At 28.9% G+C, this 17,679-nt stretch overlaps 1 protein-coding gene across 1 annotated transcript in view; it reads left to right on the top strand.

The window, feature by feature from the left end:
• LOC142321233 (uncharacterized) overlaps positions 1-15,251 on the top strand; it is a 216,540-nt gene extending 201,289 nt beyond the window's left edge. Inside the window, exons 3-5 of the mRNA XM_075359228.1 lie at positions 9,887-10,015; positions 12,147-12,413; positions 15,159-15,251. Coding sequence (XP_075215343.1) covers positions 9,887-10,015; positions 12,147-12,413; positions 15,159-15,251 — 489 coding nt within the window. The remainder of the gene's footprint in view (positions 1-9,886; positions 10,016-12,146; positions 12,414-15,158) is intronic.
• Positions 15,252-17,679: the final 2,428 nt, after the last annotated feature.

Below are 17,679 nucleotides of genomic sequence, written 5' to 3'. Positions count from 1 at the left end.
TCAAGATGCCCCAACTTGTATGTATTCAGTAAATCATATTACAAAATATCCAATATGATTATCTTATAAACCTTAAAATACAAATAAAATAAAATCAGTTTTGAGAATTCTAAGTAGCTAACAAAGTAAATAATCCGAATGAAAGTTATTCAGAATTTTTCTACAGGAACTACATATTAATAAGAAATTCTTGTGATAAGAAAATAACGTTTAAGCTTTTCCTTTTTATTATTATTTTTTTCGACACCGATCAATGTAGGACCTCATAGAATAGTTAAGGCTAGTTTATTAGCTCTCCAATACTCCTTCATTCATTCACTATGCTGCTTTCTTCTTTTTTCCGACCACTTTAGGTTAACGCATTCATTCTTCTATTTCTTGATCCTTTGAATTCTAAGAAGCACTATCCTGTCTTTTAAATCAGTAACATTATGTTTGTTACCCTCAAATCTTCTTTAACTTGCTTGAATCGTTTAACGTTTGTCTTATTACCATTACAGTTTTCAAAAATTCTATTCGTAAATCTGTTCGAATCCATTCTTGTCAGATGTCCGTAGAATGCAAGGCTTCGCTTACGTATTGCTTCTGTGATTCTATTTAACTCCCGGTAAAGTTCCTCATTCTTCCTTAATTTCCAAACATCGGTAGTTTGTCTGGGTCGTAGAATTTTCCTTACTATACGACTTTCAGCAAGTTCTAGTTTGTCTATTTCTCGTTGGTTTAGAGCTACGCATTCTGCAACTTCTGGTCGGATTACCGTTGTGTATTGATTGCCTGATCTTGTCCAGTCTTATTATTATTATTAAAATCTTTTCTATTTAAAGTTCCCTGTACGTTACGTTATGCTATTTCTGAAAAGTTTCGACATAAAATGACCATTCATAATGATTATATTTTATTAAATTCTAGAATACAAGTGTTAAAATCATTTATATTTACATATTTCATGTATAATAATTATACAGTAGTATTTTGCGGATACTAGTATTTTGGGCGATTAGCTTTCCGTAACTGTAAGTCCTGGAAACAATGTTAAACATCACCAGAATGCGTACTTTCTGTTGAAATCAAGACCTGTTGTTTTTTATTTATCAACAAAATTTACCCATTGAACAACCTAGCCTCCGAAAATAGAGTTATTAATAATTTAATGGTATTTTCTAAATTATAGTAAGAAATATATTTGTAAGAAACGTTCGTTTAGGAGGTAACAAGGGGTACCAAAATAAAATAGGATGTGATTATTTCTGTTTTTATTTAAATACACGTTATAAATTTATTACTTACTATAAAAAAAGAAAAACACAATAAACCTCCTTAATGAAAAAAATATTTTCTTTACATAATCTCTGTTTCAGATATATATATATATATATATTTTATAACTTACTTGAAAGCGTCTAATTGTAATGGAGTAGTGTTGTAGAGAACAACGTGCCTTTGGTTTGAAAGTGTTTTACGAAAAACGATGGCAGTTCCGTAATCGTTCAGCATGAATTTGGAAAATATTATGCAGTTGATGGTAATCGCTCTTCCATCAGCTCATGCCATCAAGATTAGGTTCAGAACTTTGATGCCACTGGTTCTACCCTAAAGAAGAAAAATGATAGTGTAAAAATAGCACGTACACTCGAGAATACCGCAGTTGTGAGAGAGGCATTTGAGTGAAGTTCACGCCGGTTAGCGCGTCGCAATTCTGTGTTTACTCGGACTGTCTGACCGCAGTATACGACGAATTTTACACAATGACCTTAAACTTCACCAGTATAAAATTCAAATAACTTATGCAATTCATGAACGTGACTATGAAAACAGGGTAAATTTTCTGTCATACTTTACTGCAGTTAATTAATGAAAGACAAGACCTTGTTAACGATTTACTGATGACCGAAGAGGTTCATTTACATTTGTCAGGATTTGTTAACAAGAAAAACTTCCATATTGGGGGGGGGGGGGGAGAAGGTTCCAAAACCATAGAATTCCCCTAGATTTGCTGCAAAGACTAACGGGTGACTTTAGCATGAGAAATGAGTGTGGATAGTGGGCTGGCAGTCGCTTACAAGATGTCATTTTTGGATGATAATTTTCTCTTTTTGGTGACATAAAATCAAAAATAATAAATTCTTTCATCTCTACGTTGTGTTTATACTTGTTTAAACCAAATAGAATTAATAATCTACTCTTAATAACGTTTTTTAAAATCGCCCGTTTCACTGCCGCACTCTGTATAAATACTCGCGATTAGTTATCGTGATAATACAGACATTAATAAAATAATTACAGTATTGAAATTTCTACGAGTTTAAACTAAAATTCTTTAACTAATAACAATATTAATAATATATTTACCTTTTGTTATTATCGTTGTATAATATATTTGTCTCGTTTGATCATTAAACAAATTTGAAAAATGTTTTTGATATCAGAAAAAATTATATACATGTTATATATATCACGAATTTTGTAGGGGGTTAAATGTTCTTTTTAATATGAAGAATTTTTTTTAATGAGATTGATTAAAGGTTCATTTCTAAATATTCCTGCGCTAAAATCTTATAGCGTTTTAACCTTCTGCAATGAATTAAACTTGAAAAGAAAACACTGAAATAACGTTTCAAATAGGAGGTCTTAAATAAAAAATTATGAAAGAAAATGATATAATTACAGTAATAAAAACGGTTTTAAAATATTTTTTGCTTATTTATTATTTATTTATTCTAATTATCTATCTTCTGATAATTTTCGTTCTGTCCAACAAAAACCGAATCTATCACCAATAAAACAGCAGTTTATTAAAAAAGAAAAAAAAAACAATTATTGTATTTTATTCTGTAAAAGTTATTTTTTGGTAATGTCATTGAACCGAATTAGGAACAATTTATTATCATATTTACAGTTACGCGTATTTCATTACATTTATTAAGCTACTTTGTTTTTTTCATAAAAAAACATTTTTTAACGACTAGTTATAATGGGTATTTCAATGTTTACGACAGTATCAATACAAGATAACAATGTAGGCTTCCCTACTCGAGTCATACAACCACCAAACAGGTACACTAAACTAATGCGTGCAATATACTGTTAGTTTATTTTACGTATTATTTCGTTTAAAAAGTATAATTAGTTAACGATAATGTAAAGTTGGTATACTTAAATTGTGTGATTAATTTTATAGTTTTGGTTATATTTTGTAATTATTTGTTAAATATATTGACTTGAAAGTAGTGATATTTTTAATTGCGAGTCAGGAAACTATTACTAAGTAGTACTTTGAAACTGGAATTAGCAGTTCTATTGTTTATTTATTTTCATATTAAACTTCTCTAAAATATTTTTTCATTCGGATGGTTTTTTGTCAGAAAAAAGTATATTTAAAATAACACCTTATTACTTATAATATTTTTCTAATTTTCTCACGGTTTAATTAATTTGTTCATTGAAACAGAAATACTACTATCTTATATACAAATATATATATTTTTTGATTGTTTCAAAGCTTAATTACAATCGGTTACATTTATATAAATCTTTAGTAAATTGGATCACATGATAAGGAGTCCTCAGCCAAACCTCTCAAAACTACACTCTACTTTTGTGCCAAGTACATACATATAGCAAATATAGCAATTATAAATGAAACTCGAACACCCCTAGAACAAAAAAAGCAAAATAAGATATAAAAATTAGAAATAAAAGAAAAAACGATGAACCTATGTAAAGAAAAACGCTTCCGTAACAAATTTGAAATTAGGAGTCACGTGGATAATGCAAAATATTCACATCCGAGTTTATTATAGACATTTTAAGAAACTATAGGAACACTTGGTCTAAAACGTCCAGTTGGTTCAACCTTTTAATGCCATCCCCATTGTCTAGTATGTTTACTGCCAAATACTAAGTAATCCTGGATTGTTCCTTGAAAACCAAGGTGCCTCTGCCATATATCTCGTTAGCTTATTCTGAAACCGCTGTAAGATATTGACATTGGTTATGCTTGCGGTGCGCCACAGGTCCAAATAGATTTTAGAATTGTTCAGTATATCAGCGGCTTATTAGACAAGGACAAACGAAAATTTCTACCCAAAAACCAGAATATTACCTTGCCTTCTCTTCTATCTTAGATGAACTCGCCACGTTAGTCGACCTACGTTAATCGAGGTGTAAAACTAGGGGACTTCACATTATCAGTTTTCGGAATCACAACGCCATCAAAGTGGACCCGTGGGCAGTCATTTCTCCTCAATGTGACTGTCAGATGGTTCAATTTTGCTTGGTTGACGCGTATTCTCCGTGTACTCAACCATCTGTTGATTAAATCTTACTCAGATTGTAGGTTATTTGGGTTGGTATAGTTGAGCTGGCATCATCTGCGAGAACAGCCGTGTCCACAAACAAAGCGAAAATAAGGTCGTTTTCAGTCAGAAGGTTTGCTGTAAGGATGTAGTATAACACAGAGCCCCAAGAAACACCCGGTTTGATTTCGAAGAACGTGGACATGTTCTGGTTATATTTCACCTGAGAGAAATGTCCTTACAGGCAGACGCGTAGATTAAAGTAATATAGTTGAGGAAGACTCATCTTTAATTTGTACAAAAGGCTCAGGTGCCAGACCTTGTCAAAGACCTGTTGGATGTCTAAGAAGACAGTATTTTTTCTCTGTAAGACTTCTGCTGATTACGTTTACAAGCCTGTATGTTTGCTTGTTAGTGAAATGCCCACAACGGAAACCGAACTGATGGTCAGGAATTACACTGCCATGCTCCTGAAACAGGCATTCTCTATTCTGTATAAGGTTTATTAGATTTCCTATAGGTGTAAGGGTCAATCCACATGAAATACTGCAGCGTAATTTCTGGTTTCATCAGGCATTGTTATATTTTACAAATTATTTCTTTTGTGGACATCTGTTTTATTACAAAAACCTTCCTCGTCAATGATTTTGTATGTCTTTTTACAAAATTTATTGAAATAAAAATAATCAAATCTGTGAAATATTTTTTTTTAAATTCCTGCATTCGTATATATATTTGCATATTTGATTATCCATTTTTCGTGAAAAAGTTTTAAGAGAAAGCGAAGGTTTAAGGCTGCTGCATAATCATATAAAACAAAGAATAGTTGATGGTAAATTCATAGAATAAGCTACTGTAGAATAGAATTGATTACAAAGTTTGAATCATTTACAATCTTGGAAGTAGAAATATTAGATAACATCGTTGAAGGGTACTTAACATTACTAGGTATGGTATTTCAGGTTCAGCACATATCACAAAGGAAAAGAGTAGACATGTAAATTGTAGCTTCCCTTTTCCCTCGCACTATTTTTGACATATTTTACAAATCTCCTCTTCCTTAGACTGGGAAAATCCTAATAACCAACGAAATTTTTGGTCTTTGGTTTCGTTCTTTATTTCTCAAAAAGCTTATTTTTTTCCATTTTGTCTTAAAATGTTCTTTTCTTAACTTCTTTTAAGCGATAGTTATTCTGCGATAGTACATTTCAAACCTTTCTGTTTATTTTTCTATGCTGGTTCTACAATCTAAATTTTCTCTAAACAACATTAATTAATTTTTTAACACAATGACGATGTTAAATTAGAGTGTTACAGTATTTTTGAGCTAGATAAAAGCTAAAACTTTTACCTTGTACAAAAGATTTATAATACCAAACCAGGCCGAACTGTTACATTTTAAATCTAATTCTCGGAGATGTTCTTAGGCACTCTTTAATTAATTGGTCCTAATTAACATCAAGTCTTGGGCTGGAAATTCAGGGACGTAACAAGGTACCAAAACAGATATCTCACGAACAACTGGGGTTCTTAGTCTATATAATTGGCATATCCGCTCCGCTTAATAAAGAGAATAAAGTAGTCAAATGCTCTCAAAATATTATACTAATCAATCAATTAAAAGAAATAATTTCTCTGGATAGACTGAATCATTTTACGTTAACCTTCTGGAACTCTAATATAAGATTATAATGATTGCGACTTTCCTGAATTGAATTGAAAATTAGTTGTTTAGACTGGCAACCTCCTAAACAAATATTTATTTATTTATGGAGATTTATTCCATGGTCAGAGAAGGGCAAATATTTCTATCTTTTAATTGAATTGAGTGCGGTGAATTTTACTACTTTGTTAATAATATTAAGAAAAGTGATAATGATTGTCTAACGTCTAAAAATCGTAATAGAATTAGATAGTTTTGTTTAATCATTAAATAGCTTTTTTAAAAATATTATTAATATTAAATACCTGTAAACAGTTTCACGATATAATTGTACATAAAAAATTTCATAAAATGGTATTAAAAAATATAATTCTGTTAAAAAATCATCTTCACGATGTTATAAAATTATAAACAATATCTTGAAAAATAAAGTAGTTTTCTTCCTTATGTACACTAAATTATAAAATTTATTTCTAAAATATCGATAAAATAATAGTCATTAAAAGCTCATTAATTTATCTTTCACTGGAATAAAAAAAAATACTTTTTATGCGGCTATTAATGGATCGATTCCTGTTAATTAGTCGAGTAATTTAGTTGTGAAATTTTTATAACTCCTTAATAGTATAAAAGAGATGTAAAATTTTATTTCTTTTAATATTGCGCACATTCATTCATTTATTTATTTTTAATAATAGCAACAATAAAGGTAAAGTAAAATTCGTCGTTACGCAATTTACAACTTAATGAGGTAATCACATCATAACAGTTTAGCAGACAATTTTGCATTTGTTTTTTTAGATTAATATTTTTAAAAATTAATCCTTATGTTCAAGTTACCCATCTTCTGTAATCAAAGGAGATATTTTAAAAATTTATTTAATGTATTAATTAAGAGCTTTGACTTTTGTTCTAATATAATAAGATACATTCTTTGTCGACAGATTCAATAAAGTGTTTGTTGACTATCTGGTTGAAAGTCGATCGCTCGTAAAAGTTATAAGTAAGCGATTAATATTATAGCGTTAAAAAACAAAATCATATGATCTTCTACTGAGCTAATGAAACAGCAATAAGTATTTGATGGAACTTATTATGGAAAATTTGTAGTTTAAAATCTGAGAGGTTTCTTTATTTTTACTTTTTGACTTCCACAGCAGTTGGTGCTTACATCCATCAACATTTGATTGTATATCTTGCTTGCGGTATTGTTTGGTTCAAGAAAATAAAGATGAGTTAAGTGCAGCAGAATTTTTCTTTGTAGTTTGCCATAAACTTATTACAATTTTTATTTATCACGATTGATATATTAAAAAGAAATTATCACTTATATTCTAGGCCTGCAGGTTATTTATTTTGCCCGTTTATAGGTTCAAATCCTTGTACGTTCAGTTTTCATTTTTAGCCAAATTTTATCCAACTTCTTCTTTCATAAAAATGAAACTTTTTATGAACTAGCTGCGTAATTAATTTCCTCTCATAGAAACAGATTGTTTATTGTTTATGCTTATATTGACTAATTGGTTTCTTTCATGTGTTGTTTTATTTATTTATTTTTTTACTAATTCATTATGGCAACTGGACAGCGAATTAGTGATATTCCAGACTGACTGTTTAATCTATATACCGAAATTCATCCTTGGTAAGATTAAAGTTGCTCAACTTTCTTGATTTTATTAATTTAAATAATTTATAAATTTCTGTGTCAATCTGCTAACAATAATTTGTGAAAGCATTGTATAATTTCATTACTTGATTTCATTTTATTTTCCAACTATTACACAGCGCAACTGAGAAAAAGTATTGGTATCATATTACAAAGTAATCTGTCGAGGTGTATACATTTTTCTGGAAAAAAACATGCAAAAAAATGCTTGTATATTTACGCGTGTTGGAATGTATTCCGTTTAATATTTTTCAACCGACGCACATATGAATTTGAAATTTGGTAGGATGAATTTTATAATTTCTTGGTATGGGACATTGATTCTACTGATTTTTTTTTTTAAATCCGTCGAGGGAGTGGAAATATACGGATTTATGGGTGTCTTATCTCGATAACAATCTGTGAACGGGTAAATTGTTAATCCTACTTATTTCTGCGGCACTAATAGTAAAATTACCCCTTTCTACCAAGTATTTAAAATATATAAACTTTAATCAATGCTAATTTTTACTAATTGTGTTGTGATTTAATTATGTATACTGTATAATTATATGTATTTTATTATTATATTATTTTATAATTTAATTTATATTTAATAGATCAACCCAAGTACAGAATATTTGAAATAGGATTACATAAGCTGAAGCGCTTTTGCAAACTTGATTCGCATCATTAACTGCATTACATTTATATATTTGTATTTCATAAAACATCATAGTCTTGCAATATATAATATCATATCACATATTGATTTATATTTTTTGTTAAAAATTTGTTAAACTAATTAAATTTTATTAAAATCTTTAAAATTAAATTTAAATTTACTTTATCATACTTTAAAATCTTATAAAAAATGTAAAATACTTTTATTTAAATTATAAATCAAAACAAGATGTAAATTATAAAAAAAAACTGTTTAAAAAATTATACAGCTCAATTAATTAAATTTATATTAAAATTAAGTTAAAAAATTAAAATGGAATTAAAAATTAGAAACTTTTAAAGTAAAATCAAACACTTAAGTAAAATTGTATGCTATCTGTTTTACTGAATTTATTTTACTTACGTATTTTACTATTTACTTTACTGAATTTACTTTATTTTATAATTATAATGTAATTAATAATTTATTTTATTATATGTATAAAATATATTTTAGGACTATTTAAATCTCATTTTGACGAATTTTATAAAAGGGGTAGAAAGGGAAAGAAATTCAGATACATTTTATATTTCCGAATTGTCCTTAATGTAAAACATTTGAAAATATGTAGAATGGCTTATACATACATACATATACATATATATATATATATATATATATATATATATATATATAGGTAAACTAAAAAAGAATATCTAAGTTCCAATGAAATTGATCAAGTAGTTAAAAATAATGGTTTTTCAGGCCGAACCTTCAGTGTGGGACCAAATCTCGATTCTACTGCTGACTACAATTGCACTGTGAGTAAGGTTGCTTACGCATGTGTATTGCGCTGACCTTAGAGTATACAGAACAAATCTTGGAATATTTCCTGTTAACTGATCGTACGTTTATGACGACTGGTTTACTAAATATAGGCCAATAATTTTAGAATATGAATAATTTTAGAAAACCTTTTCTTAAAATTTATTCCCATCTCTAAAAAATATATATTTTGTTTTTTTGCTCTAACTCTTTTAATTTTTATTATCAGTAGTCCAAAAAGTCATGTATATTCAGCTCTTTTATATACATACTAGCTGTGGAGGCGTGCTGTATATACAACGCCGTTCGTCCTCCTGGCGAACGGCGTCTCGGAATGGGATTATTAGGTGACGAAAATTGATTACCTCTTGTGTAGAATATATATTTTTTTTTGAATGACGAAATTGATAAAACGAAAGTTACATTAGAAATTTAACTCTAGAAATTGATAAACGAATAGAGATTTTCCGCAAGTGATCAGTGCATTCCGGGCCTACGTTTTTTTTATAGTTCATTATTTTATGAAGAAAAACAATCACATAAATAAAAATATATATTATTAATATTCATTTTACGTATATATCGATGTACATGCGATATATAATAACATAAAAGTATACACTTGACCACCATGAGACATGTACTAACGAATCGGGATTTTCCGCTAGTGATCAGTAGATTCCGGTGCTAAGCTAAGGAGGGGACACATATATACAAATGCCCTTTAGTAGGGTAGGATATATATATTTATTTAATAAGTGTATTAATTTTTCAATTTCTTTTTATGTATACAGTCGGGTACGGAACTTAGTGAACCGGAAGAAGATAGTGATGATGCTATGCAGAGAATACCAGCTGCACCAACGCCGCCCAGTCTTAATACACCTGGCACACCCGAACACGACATTGTCAATAAAATAAAGGTAGTGATTTGTTTAATTTATTTCTTATCGATCTGTTAATTTCAGTGAAAAATTATTTTTTAAAACTATATAAATAGACAGTAAGATACGTATTTGAAGGGATGAACCGGAAAAAAAACGCCAATAATTGTTATAAGAAACTTTCTACAGTAACATGCAAGAAAGATAATGCGTATAATGTTACCTTTCACTTCAATTCACCTTTCAACTCGGTACCTTTCAATGTTACCTTTCAATTCGGTAATTCAATTCACTGCAAACGTAGATAATTTATTTACCTTTTCACTAGATTTATGTTGCTTGTTTAATATTTTCATTTCTAGTTTAAGAAGAAAACCGTTATTTATTGTTTAAATTTTTTTATATAAACGCATGGTAATAAAAGTGCATAATTTTAATATAAAATTATGCTTGTTTCAAAGAAAAAAAAAATTAAATTGTTGATTTTATTAGTTACCAAGATTTGTTAATCAAAAATTCTGCACTATATGATATAGTTATACAAGTAATGGAGAAGATCAGTAGTAAAATGTCTCTTTAAATTACAGTATTTGGATTAAATTACAGCAAAACTTGGTTACAAAGAGGTGCAAGGGCCGATCAAATATGCTAGTTACAGCTGAGTGCTCGGAGTTGCCAACTCGTAACCATAAATTTTTACGCCGTCATTATCTATTATACCTAAAAACAAGCTGTTTAAAATAAAATATCGATGTATTTTGTATTACAAACTAACAAATAAAATTTATTTGTAAAGATCGTCATCGTAAATCAGCTTACTTCGAAGTCGAGACTTCAAATACTGATAAATGTAGTTTGTTCATATTTGAATATCAGATCTTGGATACAGATGTTCTTTGGTTGTTGGGTTCCAATTAACTTCACGCCTCAGGAACGGTCGGCCTGTATCTGTTCAAGACTACATGTTTACCGACAGTAAATTCACACATATATTGACGATTAATTAATGACGTTAATTGTTGATACGACTATAAATAAAAATATTTTTAAAAAAATGTTTAATATTACCAAGCTTTTAGCAATTTTCAATTCAGATTTCTAGACAGTAAAAGGCGCAAGTAACGGTTAATTTTCATTAAAGAAAAAATATTTTGAAAATATCAAGTTATTTTCTTTAAATATATTTATATTTAAATTTATATATTTATATTTCTTTAAATAAATTAGTACATTTACCCATTCAGTTCGGTTTATTAGTTAAAAATAAAATAAAACAGTGTCATAGAATTTAATAAAATTAAAATTTATAATAATATCATTGGTAGAAAAATAAATTTGAATAAATTGTTTAATCTATTTTTATTGATGCTAAGTTCAAATTAATTATTCTGTTTTACACATTCATGGAAAATATATCAGTTAACATTCACTGACAGAAGACAACCATTTGTTTGTTAATAAATATTTTCTCTTAGGATATTTAAATACGTTATTTTGTATAAATGACGTTAATATAACGTTAACAGAAAATAAGCTCTAAAAATTGATATCAGTTAAATTTATTTTTTATTTTTTTATTGTTAGTATGTATTGCATGTTTTTATGAGTTTGGCATGAGCGAAATGAGTTTGGCGAGCTATTAAATGTTTTACAAAAATTGTAAATATACAGCTAAAATAATTGATTGATGAGTGATTATACGTAAAATGTGTAAATTTTTTTGCTCATACCGCTTTATCTAAATTATACTGGCATAGAAATGAAGGAAGTCGCCGTTTTTTGTTTTTGTACAATTTCTGAAAATTCATTTTTTAATTACTAAAGAATGAAAACTGACGACACAAAAAAATATGTAATTTTATCCAGCTGTTTAAGAAACAGGAATTCTTTGAATTAAATTGACTAAATGGTTCAACAAACTCATGGGACATTTATTCACATTTCAAGATGTAGTTTAAAATTACTTATACTGTTTTAGGATAAATTTTCAAATTTTAATTTCAGTAAGTAATTTTAATTTATATGAAGTAGCATGCCATCTTGTAAATAATAAATAAACTATCACTTTAAAAAAAGATTATGGTTTTTATTTGCTAATTATTGATCAAAATTGATGATCTAAAATCGATAAATTCATTAAAAGTTTTTTTGTTTTGTTGTTTTTTTTCAGAGGGAGCGAGAGGAGCGAGAAAGAGAAGAAGTGGTCAAAACTGCCCAAGGAATGACTGCCATGGTCCCACCACCCTTTTCACTGCCATTACCATTCCCGTTTCCTCCGCCAGGTGCGTTCCTACCTCCTGCTCCCGCATATCCCGCTCCTCCACCGGCCCCTCAACCAGCACTTCCTCCTTCCTCAGGTTCATCGCATTCATCCGAATCCTCATCTTCCTCTCAGCAGACCTGGTCCTTCGAGGAACAGTTCAAACAGGTGCGTCAGGCAAGTACCGTTCCAATACTGTTTATTTATTATCGTTTAATTATAGTCTATTTATCAATGTTTTTTAAATAATTCTTATTCATTCCGATTAAATCTGGTATTACTGTATCAATTCCAAAAAGGAAGCGTCTGGGAAATGTAGTAAACGCAAAGAGTGAAGTACCAGGAAATAAATTACCTATCTAACATAAAAAATTCTGTTTGAAAAAGAAAGATTTTTCGCTTTTAATAAATATATACCCAGTCGTAATCAGGTGCGGTTATTACAAGGCTCTGTAAGAGGTTTAATAGAAATTGAAAACTTTCACTGTAAATTTGTTAATGGGTCGTCCGTAACAATTGTTATATTTTATAAAAGGGGTTGCTGATTACATATCCGTTTGAGAGAAAGGGGTAGGTTACGTGCTAGCACGTGAATTAGTGAAACTTTCAAAAGTTAATACGGTCCCGAACACGATTGAATTCTCATCGAAGCACTTGGTTATTCTAATTGATTTAAGCTTATATATTAATAAGATGCGAAAGTTCTGAAAACTACAAAAAAAGTTTTTTCTTAATCCCTTCGATTCCACACCTTAAGTCCGTGGTTCTCAACCGGTGTGTCGCGACAGACTGATGCGTCACTCAATTCTGTAGGGTGTGTCGCGAAATTTTAAAATTTATAAATAAATTTTTTGCTATTGAGACATCTATACAACGTAATTTATATTTACCATGAAACCTTTGATGCGGTAAAATTTATTTTGAGACGGACTCTACTAGTCGATTAATGCAATAATGCTGAAAACACTTTCATCGTTGGTAATTCTGAGTCATGGTGAACAACTGCAACAATGTTTACTTTACTGTTTCCACTTTGTAATGAACTGAGTGTTCATTGTTGCCATGTTGAAGGATTTATTCCTCAGCGTAGGGATTTTTCAAGACAGAGAAAATTCTGAAAATCAACTTACACAAAATAAGAAAGAATGCCTGCAGAAGTTAATAAAATAATACCTAAATGCGTTGCAAATATCAGTAACATAATGCTTCCTTGCTCTGTCCGTTTCAAGATTAGAAAAGGTAATTTCTCCTTTTGGTACATCTAGTGAGATCAACATACAAAATGGCACTAACCTAACTGTCAATGAAAAAAAAAAAATGAATTATTAAACTTGTCATGCGAGTCTACCAAGAAAACAAAATTTCTATACACTTGAGTACAGTCGTTTTGGACTTATGAGCGATGTCAGCATCCCACAATCGCAAAGAGGGCCGTAAATCTTTTCTACCGTTTTCAAACTCGTACTTGCAAATGAGAATTTTTACAATGAAAATAGTGAAATCTAAACAGAAGAATAGATTGGTACATCTTGAAGGTGATTTGGGTGTTGGCCTGTAAACCGTAAAGCCACGCGTTGACAAATTCGGTGGAACACACCTAGCGCAGACTTCACATTCACTTTTGTGGTGAGTTTAAAAAAAAACATCAGTATTATATATATATATATATATATATTTTTTTTTTTTTTTAATTGGATTCCGATATTGATAAGTCGATGATACAGATTACTTCTCTTTGTCTTTTTCTGACACCGCTTGACGTGCTGTTTGTATTTGGAAGAATTCGTCCGCTCGTGTTCACATCGGTCTGTGTACACTGGATGTCTGATGGTTAGAATTAGATACTACATATTATTATTATTGTAGTTATTATTGTTAATCAAAAACAAATAAGCGTGTTACGATATCGCGGGCGTTCAGTCAAGTGCGTCGTCGGTCAAAAAAGTATGGAAACTATAAGTAACGAGGAATCTCTCGTTAATTTTAAGAACAATCATATTTGAAGTTTTTCTCACAAGTAAAATTTATAATAACTCGAGTAAATTTGAATTCTATTATTTTATTCTTGTGATTTATTTATATTTTTTATCTATAGATTAACAGATTTATTTGAATTTATATTATAATTGATAGGAAAATATAAAGTCATCTAATTTACATTATGGAACATCGCATTTCGTAATTTCTATTATTCACATTATTTATAGCGAATACTATTATTGAAACATTTAAAATTATTGACTGTTATTGTTTTTCAATAGTTTTAACCATTCCTTTTTTCTTCTTTTCTTTGATGACGTTATTTTATTCTTTTAGTTAAATCATTCATAAAATTTAAAATCTTTAAATAATAATTTTAATATTTTCAACAAAATTTTTATCTGAATTTAAAATAAAGGTATATATATATATACATACATATATATATATATATATATACATATATATATATATATATATATATATATATATATATATATATATATATATATATATATATATACATATATATATATATATATACATATATATATATATATATACATATATATATATATATATTATTTCATTCACTTCAGGAGGATAATCTATGTGTACAGCCAAATATTAGAAAATGCTACGAAGGGGGAAAAAACTGAAAAATGTAGGATATATTTTATTTAAAACTCCTTTCATTTTGATTTTAAGTAGTGTAATGACTCCTTGAATCAGATGATTTTTGATCACGTGTATTTCACGACAAATCATATCTTTTTATTTTTTTCAATCTTTTCTCCTTCTATCTAACGAAATTTGGTTATTATATTTTATTTCAGAATATTCAGGTTTAAATATTTTTTAATCGGTGATGATTAAACAATACAATTAGTTTTTTTAATAAGTGATTGATTTTAAACAATTTAATCTTTATTTACATGGCAGAAAGATGATTTTTATACGGACATTATTATATTAACTAATCTATTATTGGAAAGAGAGAAGAAAGAATCTGAAACTTTTGAAAAAATGTTGTAGTATAAATAGAAATTTTTTTAAATTATACGCTGACCGTATATTTCAACCGAAAATAAATATTTCTTGATGACTTACTTCTTTGATAATAAATAAATGGTGGAATTAAATTTTTTCTATTATTTTGAATTACATAGATTAACTTTTCTGAATCTTGATCGTTCAGCTTTTAACTTCTTTTGTAAATTTTACGCTAAATTATAAAAAACTAAAACTTATTATTTTGATAATCTTGTATTGATTTAAACGTTTATCCCACGGTTAGATAGAATTCACAGCTTTTGCACTTTTTTAAACTTTGAAATTTATGTTACTTTTATTTAGAACTTTTTGATAATGCGATTTATTCGAATAGTTTGATGTTTATATTTAAACATTTAAGATCAAGTCTATAACTTTATTTCTTGAAATTATAATTCAGCCATGTACGCAATAATCAATCGTATTTTTTTTGTTGTATGTATTTGGTTTGATACTTAGAAATATAATGTGGATTGTATTACAGCATGCTTGTGTTCCCTGTTTGTAATATTTTTGTCTTACTTGTCGGCTATTTTGGGTTTATTGGTGCTTTTTTCACATAAGGAATCAAAATGGCAGCTATGGTTATTATATCCGCCATGCTATAAATTCAAGGTTTCGGGAGGGGGGATCGAATAAGAGACGAAGACGGAGAATGAGTGAAGTCAAAAGAGGGGTGAAGTTGATAGATCGCCGTCTGGCATTTTCTCACCCTCCGGTTATTATTTTTATTATTTTATTACTATTATTATTATTACTGTTATTATTAATATTATATAGTGCCCGATGATCAAAATACAAAGCTATCAATTCCTTCCATCTGCAAAATTTAATAGCCGCGAATATGTTAACTCGACCTCTTTTTATTTGTTTTCACAAAAGAAATTTCCCAGAAAAAAGTACACTAATATATTTTTATGATAGAAAATTACCCTATCATTAGAGACCATTCCCCCCACCCGTTCTTATTCTACGTTCGAGTCACGATTGGCTTGACTGTTGCATGAATATAACGTTTTACCCTCTCGCTCGCTCGAATTCATTCTACCATAGGTACACTACTGCTATACAACTCTTTCGTATCTGTAGCATACAGACCTACAATACCGAGCCCTACCGCCAGTCGGCGAAACGTAGCAGAATGCTATGTAATACCTCCCCGCTATAACCGTCTAACTCAATATTTATCCGTCTTCCACTCCTCTAATATTAGCAACCCTTCTTTATTGCACGGATTGTTTGTTAGTCTATCATGGCATTTTCAAATAGGTTTAACACATTGTATTAAAACTGTATTGTAATAATATTTTTTTTCTAATTAACCTAGCTATTTCACGATTCTTTTTTATTTCCTTATTTTTTCAATTAGCAATATAATCGACAGCGCTTTTTTAAATTTAAATAAATAAATTATATTATATAAAGCCGAAAGTTTGTCTGTTTATTTATTCTCGCACCAAGCGAGAACCTATCTATTGATTGCTTTCAAACTTGGAGGATATATTCTTATTATCTTAGGGAAGATTTTAAGTCATAGACTGAGGCTTTAGCTCCCTTGGAGGAGAAGTTGGAATTAATGATATTCATTAAAGAAATGACAAATAAATTCTTTTACTTCATTATTATATTTTTGTCCCCCAAGGCAACAGAAAAAGATTACGAACCGTCGTTGAAGGTATGTATTCTTTACTTACCGTTACTACTGTTCTGTTTTTTATAAAAATAATAAATTTTAAATCCGCTTACCTACAAATATTTGTATAAATTTACATAGTGCCTAGTGCTTTCGGTTAATTATTTCCATCTTCAGGGAAGTAACGTATTATACATATATATATATTATTATATATACATATATAATATATATTATATATATATATATTATTATATATTATATATATTACTATATATTATATATTACTTCACATAAAATAGCTAAATAAAAAATAAAAATATTTGTATAAGTATAACAATTGATCGTCAATTGTTAAATTCAAGTCATATGTAATATGTCTTGTCAGTGTGATGGTCAACAATTGTGACTACCACACTGACAAGACGCATTACGTGTGACTTCATTTTAATAATTGACGATCAATTGTTATATTTACACAAATATTTTTATTTTTATATATTTAACCGTTTTAATATGTGAAGTAATATTATTATAAGTACAGTTAGTTACGATACGTCCCTGAAGATGGAAATAATTTTCCGAAAGCGCTAGGATATAAATCTATACAAATATCTGTTGGTAAACGGATTTATAATTTTTACTTCCTTGTACGAAGTGAAGGAAGTATTGTTATCGCGAAAAATTTCGGTTTTCAGATTTCAACGGAAAAATCCATTTTAACCATCCCTGAATCTATTTCGATTAGTTTGGCGTAACGTCTGTACATAACTCAAA

The sequence above is a fragment of the Lycorma delicatula genome, chromosome 3 (assembly GCF_047948215.1).
Source record: "Lycorma delicatula isolate Av1 chromosome 3, ASM4794821v1, whole genome shotgun sequence".
Taxonomy (NCBI): Eukaryota; Metazoa; Arthropoda; class Insecta; order Hemiptera; family Fulgoridae; genus Lycorma; species Lycorma delicatula.
Note: the sequence above shows the minus strand (reverse complement) of the source record. Positions and strands in the feature narration are given on the sequence as shown.